This window comes from Rhinopithecus bieti, unplaced genomic scaffold (assembly GCF_001698545.2).
Source record: "Rhinopithecus bieti isolate Rb0 unplaced genomic scaffold, ASM169854v2 scaffold_61117, whole genome shotgun sequence".
NCBI classification, from domain to species: Eukaryota; Metazoa; Chordata; class Mammalia; order Primates; family Cercopithecidae; genus Rhinopithecus; species Rhinopithecus bieti.
The window spans coordinates 1,826,101-1,837,094 of NW_016824934.1; the positions used below are offsets into that span (position 1 = coordinate 1,826,101).

Consider the following 10,994-nt stretch of genomic DNA (forward strand, 5'->3'; position numbering starts at 1 on the left):
ACCTCGTGATCCGCCCGTCTCGGCCTCCCAAAGTGCTGAGATTACAGGCTTGAGCCACCGCGCCCGGCCAACCTTCTTATATTCTTAAGATAAACCCCACTTGATCATGATGCATTGCCATATATATGTTCATATATATATTATGGACAACTTTGGATACGTTGTATTAGTATTCCATAAATATTATCCTCTTAATATTTATGGAATCTGTAGTGATGGCACGTCTCTTGTTAATCATATTGGTGATTTGTATCTTCTCCCTTTTTTCCTGATAAGTCAGGCTACAGGTTTATCAATTTTACTGATCTCAAAGAATCAGTGTTTGGTTTCATTGATTTTTCTTTATTATTTTTCTGTTTTATTCACTTCTGCTCTAATCTCTATTACTTATTTTTTTCTGGTTAAGTTTAACTTACTCTTCTTTTTCTTGTATATTTAGCTAGAAACTGAGTTCAACAGTTGAGACCTTTCTTTCCTAATAAAGGTATTTAGTGCTATTAATTTCCTCTAAGTACTGTGTTAGTGGCATCCTGTAAATTTTGATGTATTTTCGTTCAATGCAAAATAATTGTCAATTTATGTATTCATTTATTCTTTGAACCCCAGGTTATTTAGAAGTATATTGTTTATTTTCCAAATATTTGAGAATTTTACAGAGATTATTGATTTCTTTTTTTTCTTTTTTCTTTTTTTTGAGACAGAGTCTCGCTGCGACGCCCAGGCTGGAGTGCAATGGTGCGATCTCAGCTCACTGCAACCTCCACCTCCTGGGTTCAAGCTATTCTCCTGCTCCAGCCTCCTGAGTGGCTGGGACTACAGGCACGTGCCACCATGCCAGGCTAATTTTTGTATTTTTAGTAGAGAGGGGTTTCACCATATTGGCCAGGCTGGTCTCAAACTTCTGACCACAAGTGTTCCACCCCCCTCAGCCTCCCAAAGTGCTGGATTATAGGCATGAGCCATCATGCCCAGCCAGGGAACATATTTTTTGTATGACTAGAATCATTTTAAATTTATTGAGACTTACACTATGACCCAGAATAGGTATATATTGGTAAATTGTCTATTTGAAAAGAACGTCTATTCTGCTATTGTTGAGTGTATTCTATAAATATCAATTAAGTCAAGTTATTGATAGTGTTGTTTAAGTCATCTATAGCTTTGCTTATTTTCTGTCTACTTGTTCCATCAGTTACTGAGAGGGGAGTATTGAAAACTCTGGCAATAATTTGGTTTTGTCTGTGTTTTTTTGCAGTTGTACTTCTATCCATTTCAGCTTCATAAATTTGAAGCTCTGTTATTCAATGCATGAATATTTAGAATTGTTATGTCTGCTTCTTGAACTGACCCTTTAACATTGTAAAGTGATCTTCCTTATTCCTAGTACATTCTTTGCTCTGAAATCTACTGTGTCTGATATTAATACAGACACTCCAGGTTTCTTTCGACTAGTGTTGCTTGGTATATCTTTGTCCATCGTTTTACTTTTAACCTATTTGCGTTTTTATATTTAAAATGCATTTATTGTAAGCCACGTGTACTTGGATCTAGCTTTTTGTCCAATCTGACGCACTCTGCCTTTTAATTGGAGTGTTCAGACCGTTTTTGTTTAGTACAATTACTGATGGGGTTAGATTTAAATCTGTCATTTTACTATTTGTTTTGTATTTCATCTATTCTTTGTTCCCCTTTTCATCTTGTTCTGCTTGCTTTTGGATTAAATGAGTTGATTTTCTTATTCTATTTTATCTCCTTTGTTCGCTTATTAGCTGTAACTCCTCGTTTTTTTATTTTAGTGGTTGCTTTAGATTTTATAGTATATATTTTTAACTTATCACAGACTATCCTCAAATGATATACCATTTCATGTATATTATTAAAACCTATGGCTGGGCATGATGGCTCACGCCTATAATCCCAGCACTTGGGGAGGCCAAGGTGGGTGGATCACTTAAGGCCAAGTGTTTGAAACCAGCCTGGCTATCATGATGAAACCCCATCTCTACTAAAAAAAAAAACAAAACAAAAATTAGCCAGTCATGGTGGTTGGTGCCTGTAATTCCAGCTACTCGGGAGGCTGAGACAGGAGAATCGCTTCAACCTGGGAGGCTGAGGTTGCAGTGAGCTGAGATCGTGCTACTGCATGCATGCATCTAGTTACTATTTCTGATTCCTTCATGTACATTTCCATCTGATATCATTTTTCTTCTGCCTTAAGGATTTCCTTTAACATTTCTTGCAGTGTAGGTCTGCTGGTGATTAATTCCTTCAGCTTTTTGTATGTCCAAAAACATCTGTTTCACCTTGTTTTGAAATACATTTTCACTGGCTATACAATTCTAGGTTAACAGTTGTTTTTTATTCCTTGCAGTACTTTAAAGATGCTGCTCCACTGTCTTCTAACTTGCATATTCCTCACAAAAAAAAAAATATGCTGTCATCCTTATCTTTATTTGTATATAAAACATCTTTTTCCTCTGGGTGCTTTTCAGATTTTCTCTTTATCACTACTTTTGGGCAATTTGATTATTATTATGTGCCTGCTAGTTTTCTTCATGTTTCTTGTGTTTGGGCTTGTTGCAATTTCTTGATCTCTGAGTTAACAGTTTTCCTTAAATTAGGACATTTTTCAGCCATTATTTCTTCAAATATTTTTTCTGTTATCTCCTCTCTCCTATTTTTTGAGAAGTCCAGTTTCACATGTGTTGACCACTTAAATTTGTCCCACAGCTCACTCTTTATTTTTATTCCTTTTTTTTTCTACATATATTTCATTTTGGATAGTTTCTATCTCTATGTTTTCAAGTTCACTAGTCTTCTCTGCAGTGTCTTATCTGCTGTTAATCTTATCCAATGTATTGTTCTTCTCAGGCATTGTAGTTTTCATCTCTAGAAGTTTGATTTGGGGCTTTAAAAGATATCTCCCATGTCTCTGCTTGATTCTTAGAATATATTAAAGACCATTATGGTAACTATTGTAATGCCTGTGTCTGCTAATTCTGACATCTCTGTCAGTTTTCGATTGAGTTCCATTGTTTGATTTGTCTTCTCATTATGGTTTTTATTATTTCAACTTTTTATATGTCTGGCCATCTTGGATTGTATACCAGATATTTTGAATTTTACTTTGTTGGGATCTGAATGTTTTTATATTTCTGTAAATGTTTTTGAGATTTTGTGTTTGTTTGTGTTTGAGACAGAGTCTCACTCAGTCATGCAGGCTGGAGTAGAGTGGCACAATCACACCTTACTGCAGCTTCAACTTCCTGGGCTCAAGTGGTCCTCCCTTCTCAGCCCCCCAGGTAGCTGGGACCACAAGCATGTCCATGCTCATCTAATTTTTGTACATTTTGTAGAGATGGGATCTTGCCATGTTTCCCATGCTGTTTTTGAACTCCTGACCTCAAGCAGTCCTCCCACCTTGACCGCCCAAAGTGTGTTCTTGAGTTTTGTTCTGGGATACAGTTAAGTTATTTTGAAATAGTTTGATATGTTTGGGTCTTGCTTTTAAGATTTGTTAGGCAGGCAGGGCGCAGTGGCTCAAGCCTGTAATCCCAGCACTTTGGGAGGCCGAGACAGGCGGATCACGAGGTCAGGAGATCGAGACCATCCTGGCTAACACGGTGAAACCCCGTCTTTACTAAAAAATACAAAAAACTAGCCGGGCGAGGTGGCGGGCACCTGTAGTCCCAGCTACTCGGGAGGCTGAGGCAGGAGAATGGCGTGAACCCGGGAGGCGGAGCTTGCAGTGAGCTGAGATCCGGCCACTGCCCCCCTGCCTGGGCGACAGACCGAGACTCCTTCTTAAAAAAAAAAAAAGATTTGTTAGGCAGAACCAGAGCAGCATTTAGTCTAGGGCTAATTATTCCCTCCTACTGAGACAAGACCCTTCTGAGGACTCTATACAATGCTTGTAAATTCTGCAGTTTTCTAATCTGGCTGGTTGAACAGGCACTATTCCTGGCCCTGTGTGAGCACTGACCCACTCCCCTTCAATTTTTTGACATGATCTTTCCCCAACTTCAAATAGTTTCCTCACACACATGCATGTATCAGTCATCCACAGAATATTCTAGGGGGACCATCCACAGATCTCCAGAGTGCTCTCTCTCTCTGTCTCTCTCTCCAGTGCTCTCCTATTCAGTATTTTATCCTGGGAACTCTGACTACCTTAGTTTCTTTCCTTAGACTCTCAGTTCCACCTCCTTTTTTTTTTTTCCTTTTTCTTGAGATGGAGTCTCACTCTGTTGCCCAGGCTGGAGTGCAGTGGTGTGATCTAGGCTCACTACAACCTCTGCCTCCCAGGTTCAAGTGATTCTCCTACCTCAGCCTCCCAAGTAGCTGGGATTACAGGTGCCCACCATCGTGCCCAGCTAATTTTTGTATTTTTAGTTGAGACAGGGTTTCACCATCTTGGCTAGGCTGGTCTCAAACTCCTGACCTCATGATCCACCCACCTCAGCCTTGCAAAGTGCTGGGATTACAGGTGCGAGCCACCATGCCTGGCCCCATCTTCTTAACTCAGGCAGTCCGCCTGCTTCTATCTCATTTCCCTCCTCTATGCTATGGCCTGGAAACTCTCAAGGCAGTAAGCTGGGGTAAAGGTAGGGTTCATTTCATTTCTTTCTCTCTTCTTAAGGATTACTGTCCTGTGTTGCTGATGTTCAGTGTCTTGAAAACTATTGTTTTACATGTTTTGTCTAGGTTTTCTGTTGTTGTTTCAGACAAAGAGCTAAATGGAGCCTTGTTTTGCCATCTTTGTTGGAAGCAGAAATCTTTGGAAACATTTTAAGTGGTCTTCATGTCTAGCTAATCCACACATTCTATTCAGAGAGCAATTTAACAATAGAAACCTCTATTTCTTGAGGGCCTTCTGCGTGCCAGGCACTGTGCTAGGTACATTCACACACAATTCATCCATATGGCATATTTACTGAGCAGCTATTAGGTGCTAGGGACTATTCTAGGCACTGGAAATACATCACTGTACAAAACAGATTTTAAAAATCTATATCCCTGTGGCACTTATATTCTAGTGGGGAAAGAGAGAAGAAACAAAATCAATAATCTAGTTATATAGCACATTAAAGGGTAATAGCTACTATAGAAAAATAAAGAGCAAGATAAGGGGGTTTTAGAAGTGCTGGACTGAAAATAAATGATTGCAGTTTTAAAGAGGATGGTCGGGGAGGCCTCCCTGAGAAGGTAAGACATATACAGAAAGACCTGAAGGAGGTGACAGAGTGAGCTGTAGCTATAGAGTATCTGGAGGAAGAGCATTTTGGCTGCTCAGGCAGCCAGTATTAAGACCCTAGAACAGAACCATGCCAGTGTATTCAGGAAAGCATAAGGAGACCAGTGTTACTAGAGCAAAGAGACCAAGGAGGAGAGTAATAGGAGATGAGGACAGAGTGGTAACCAGGCCCAATTGTATAAGGGTTTTCAGGTCATTGTAAAGACTTTGGCTTTTGCTCTGAGTGAAGAGAGAAAAGGCTCATGATCTGATACATGTTTTAAAAGAATCACTCTGGCTGGTCTCTTGAGCAGAGATTTTTGGGTGACGGATGGAAGCAGGGAGACCAATTAGGGGCCTATCCAATAATTCAGATGAGAGATGATCGTAGTTTAGACTGGGGAGGGCAGTAGAGATAGAGAGAAGTGGTTAGATTTTGATACATTTCAAAGGTAGAATGAACTGCACTTGTGGCGTATTCAATGTGGACTATGAAAGGAAGAGTCAAGGATATATTCAAGGTTTTTGGCCTGAGCAACTGGAAAGATGGAATTACCATTCACGAGATTTAAAAAAGACTGAATGAAGTGAGTTTTGGGGGAAATGATTGGGAATTCAAATTTGGACGTGATAAGTTTGAGATGTCTAGTAGATGTCTAAGTGGAAATATTAAAATAGGAAGTTGGATATATGAATCTAGAGTTCATGGGAGAGGTTCAGGCTGATAGATCAAGTAAGATAAAGACTAAGAACTGACCTAAATTTAGCAATGTGGGGATCTTTGGTGAGTTTGACAGCAGCATTTTTGGTGGAACGGTGGGGACAAAAACCTGGCTAGAGTGAATTTTAAGAGAATGAGAGGAGAGGAATTGGCAACAGAGTGTCAAACAATTTTCTCAAAGAGTTTTGTTGCAAAGGAGGAATATAGAAATGGTGCAGTAACTGCCAGGAGAGGATATTTTACAAAGGGGAAATAAGTCCATGTTTGGATACTGATGGAAATAATCCAGAGAAAGAAGAGAGCTGATATAGGAAAGAGAAAGGAAATTGCTAGAGCATGTCCTAGAATAGATCAAAGGGGCTGGGTCTAGGTGGCATAAGAGAAGGTACTGTCTATAGATAGGAGTATAGATAGTTCATCTATGGTAATAGGCAGGAAGGCAGCGTATGTAGGTGCAGATGCTATTAGGAACATAAGTGTGGTGGTAGGAGTTTATGGAAGTTCCTAACTGATTGCTGCCTTTTTTTTTTTTTTTTTGAGAAAGGGTCTCATTTTTGTCACCCAGGCTGGAGTGCAGTAGCTAGATCATGGCTCACTGCAGCCTTGACTTCCTGGGCTCAGATGATCCTCCCACCTTAGCCTCCGGAGTAGCTGAGACCACAGGTGTGCGCCACCACACCCAGCTAATTTTTTGTATTTTTAGCAGAGGGGGGTATCGCCATGTTGCCCAGGCTAGTCTCAAGCTTCTGGGCTTAAGCAGTCCACCTGCTTCCGCCTCCCAAAGTGCTAGGATTACAGGCATGAGCCACCGTGCCCAGCCGGATTGCTGCAATTTTGACAGTAAAGTAAGAATGAATTCAAAGCAAAGCCAGTGAGGATGCTTGTGTACTGTCTCTAGCCACATTCAGGTGCACAGATGCAGTCACGGGCCAGGCAGAGAGCTGGATTTAACAAATATGAGGAAGTAAGAGAAGGATGAGGAAGTTGAGGGTGTATGCAAGGGAGTAGTTACAATGATAGGCCATGGAATTTAAGCTGAACAAGAAAGAAAGATAAACATAGGGAAGTAGGACAGTGACACGATGATAGGATCAGTAGGACAATGACACGATGATAGGATCAGTGTGGGCCAGTGGGACTAAAGAGTACCTTCTAGAAGGGATGAGCTGTGAAAGATAGGAGGGGTTGGTCGGAGAGTGGCTAGAGTTGCAGTAACTGGTAAAGATAGGTTTGGAGGAGTGCTACTCAATGAGTAGGCCATGAACTGGTGCCAGTCTATGAACTGTATGTTACTGATCTGCAAGGAGATAAGTTCAGAAATTGAAAATAAATGTTTAGAAACACTGCTGCGACATCCAAGCATATGATCAGTGGACTTGTATTGGGAATGCCTTTGTGTTTTTAATCTCATTTGTCTATTCCTTTATGACTATATTTTACAAAAGCATTGGTCTGCAACAGATTAGATACAAACAAAGTCTGGTCCTTCCCCATAGTGGAAGCACATGCTCTCACGAGCATGCATGGGAGTGTATCTCCAAAGGTGGAGGACAAGGTCATGGAGGAGAGGAGTGAACAGTGAACTCCCCATCATCTCTAGTCTTCCAAGATAGCAGGCTGCCTGACTGCACAGCTCCAGGAAGCGCCATTCTCATTATATGTTACATGAACAATACAACTCCAGGTACTGTATGAATGGTGCTCTTAGAATGTTCAAGGAGACAGCTAGTGTTATCCCCATTTTACAGATCAGAAAACAAGCTCAGAAAGGTTAAATAATTGCCCAAACTCATACAGCTACTAAGGGGAGGAGCCAAGATTTGAACCTAGGTCTGTCTGTTGTGCTAAAGCTGAACTCTGTCCACAATACCACTCTCTCTCGGTGACATGCTTATAGCACAGCCATAAGCCTCATGAGAACTGGGGAAAAATGCCTTTTGGGAATGTGTTATGGTCCATGTGACCAAGCCGGGCATTTCAATTTATTTTAGAGTCACGACTTGTTACGGCTGCTGTGGGAATCCATACCCAGTGGCTGCTTAGATCCCTATCTCTCCAGTTTGTCTTTGTTGAACCAAGGGGCTGAAGCACCTTAGGAATACAACATCCACCATCACCGCAGGATTTCTTGCAGTCTGCTCTTGTGCTTTAGTAATTGCATATGTATTAAAAGCAAATTCTAAAGAGACATTTGTGGAATGGTAAGATTATGAATAATTTTAATACTTTAATCTTTTTTTTCAAAATTCATGTGATGGATGGATACATTACTTTTCTGATCTGAGAACGTCTAGTATAGATGTATACTTTAAACCATCTTGCTCATGGTTCAAGTCTTAGACTCCAAGACTCAGGGCTCTGATGAGGGCTGAGCGGGCCCCATCTCTCACTGAGCCTGAGTCCCAGGTACACTGGGAGCCTCAGCATTTCCAGAGAAGTTGGTGTTGGTTGCTTCCGGCTCTCCCCAGGTGCATGGAGTTTCTGAGAAATTCGTAAACAAAGTAAGCATTGATCTCTTAGGGATTTCCTAATTTCCTTCATTTCTTGCCTATCCAGTAGGCCTCAGCAAGTACAGCAACACTAAAGTTAATTTGTAAAGCTTATCTGGGTGTTACTGGACCTGTGAACACTGAGGTAACCCACAGCTTCTGGAAAGCCGTCCCATGCTCCAAGTCTGTATACTCACCCAATGCATAGGATACAGCATAGGAATTAGGGGTTTATGTGTCCATATGGCCCATCAGGCTGCCCCTGTGAAGGCATGGTCTATGGCACAGTACAGGACCTGACACACAGTGAGGAGTGGCTCAGTAAGAACGAGTTGGACAAGTCAATGAACAACTGCTGCACAGCCTGTGTAGGTATTTTTGTGGTGATGTCTTTAATCTTTTCTACCTTGAGAAATTAACTGGCATTAATGTATATTAATGTATTGTATATGAAAAGATCTTTTGAGCTGACTAGTATAAGACTTATTATTATATTCAGACACATGACTTTTCACCTAGGGAAGATGTAGAAGAAATGAATCCACCAAAACAAGCAAATATAACTGGGCAGGGTAGGACATGTTCACTCCGGTTAGGTCTAAAGAATCAAAATAGAAAATAGGAACAGAATTTTACTTTGAAAAATAGTACTGTAAATCACAGTTTTGGTGCTGTGGTAAGATGAATCATTAAAAAACTTGAATATGGTAAAATGCTAATCATCACAGTTATTAATTGAGAGTAACTAAAAACCTCTGGCTGGCCTCATAAGCATTAAATACTAAAGTTTTCAAATGCATGTTACTAATTATTGTTATTAATGTGAAGTTTTAAACCTGATCCCCTTTGGGAGACTAAGTGTCAGTGTGGGTGAATTTTTCACTATGCCTAAAAACCAACAACTACCAAATGAAGTTTGACTCTTCTTCTCTTCCATCTTACCAAATTGCTCATTTCATCAATACGAAAAGCAACTGACATGCCAGGCAGTATAGGTATAAACTGTCTTACATCATTTATTTTTATAAATTTGTATTCCAGTCAAATGTGGAATACTTTGGTTTCAGTATGTACCTCATTGATGTTAAGGGTCTAGAATCATTATAATGACAATGGTAAAGATAACATATTTTTCTCTAGTTTGTCTACAAAACCTATAAAACTAGCAAAAGGTTAACTATTGTATTTAAGTAGAGAATTCTTCTTCTAGATTTGAATACTAAATAAAACACAGAAGAGGGTTACATCCTATTTTTTATCATACCTTTTGAAATAATTTGTATATACCTTTTAAATAATTTCAAGTGCCACAAAAAATAATGTTAATAGCTCAAAATCAAAAGTTAAAAAAAACCCTATGTATAATTTTAAAATCTTTTCTCCTCAAGCGTTTTACGATGGGATAATGAGACAGATGTCTCTCAACTGGAAGGACATTTTGACATTGTTATGTGTGCTGACTGGTAAGTACATAAAATCATAAAACTCCTGTTAGAAAAAAATAGCTTTGCTGGAGTAATTGGGCTGTGCTGCTTTGCTGACGGCTAAGCAAAGTCAACAAATGAAGCACAAAGCCACCTTAACCTCAACAAATTAATATTCATCTCCATGTGACAGTTATAAGGTAGTCTTCTATCACACAGTAACTTCTACCACATTATTTCCCAAAGATTGATTTTGAGAAGCATTTCCATTTTCTGGAATTGCCTCTGTTTCATGCTTGACGTATCAGTAAATGGACGACTTAGGCAAATTGCAAATAATTATGGCTCGGAGAGGAATAGTCTGGAGAAAAGGAGTTTATCAACACAAACAGCTCAATTAGCTTACTTCTTAGGAGAGATCTGACTATTGATATAAGGGAATATATATGTGTGTGTACACACACATACTCTCTAGCAAATAAACATATCTGTGGAATATCTTTGGGGAAATAGCTCTTCTTAAAATATATGTTTGCTATCTAATGTTTTCAGTGTATTCAATTATAATATTTAATTATACATAAAACAAAATTATAAAATTTCATTTTATTCTTATGCAAATAATAACACGACAATCTCTGTCAGATGCCTGCATTTTGAAAATAATTTACATTAGGTATTTTGCCCTCTATTTTAGCCCAGTCTACTTATTTGTTAATGAAAGTCTGATCATAAGTTAAAGGATAAACATGCATCAGACCTTAATAATTATTTCAACTAATCTTATGTATTTCTTCATGCAATTTGAATAATAATTATTTCAGCTTATGGGAAACATTGACAATTCACAAGTATTTTCCCTGTTAAGAGTAAGATCTTGTTTGTAGTTTTATCATGATGTTTATCAGGACACTTTAGATTTTAAAACACATTAAGTTCAGATTCTGAAGAACTTCTGTTATATTGATAGGGCCAATCATGAGATCCAGAACTCAGAGAAGACTTTCCCTAGAGGAGAGTTGAATGAAATTTTCAGGAAGTGGGTTTCGTTATTATTATTATTATTTTAAGATTTTCAATGGATAACTTTTCTACAAAAGTCATTGGAATTAGGTTTGCTTTTTTTT

The 10,994-nt window shown here is 39.0% G+C and overlaps 1 protein-coding gene across 2 annotated transcripts in view; it reads left to right on the forward strand.

Moving 5' to 3' along the window:
• CAMKMT (calmodulin-lysine N-methyltransferase) overlaps window positions 1-10,994 on the forward strand; it is a 422,283-nt gene that overhangs the window by 380,966 nt on the left and 30,323 nt on the right. For both annotated transcript variants that reach the window (XM_017862708.1, XM_017862709.1), the window contains exon 8: window positions 9,832-9,906. In XM_017862708.1, coding sequence (XP_017718197.1) covers window positions 9,832-9,906 — 75 coding nt within the window. The remainder of the gene's footprint in view (window positions 1-9,831; window positions 9,907-10,994) is intronic.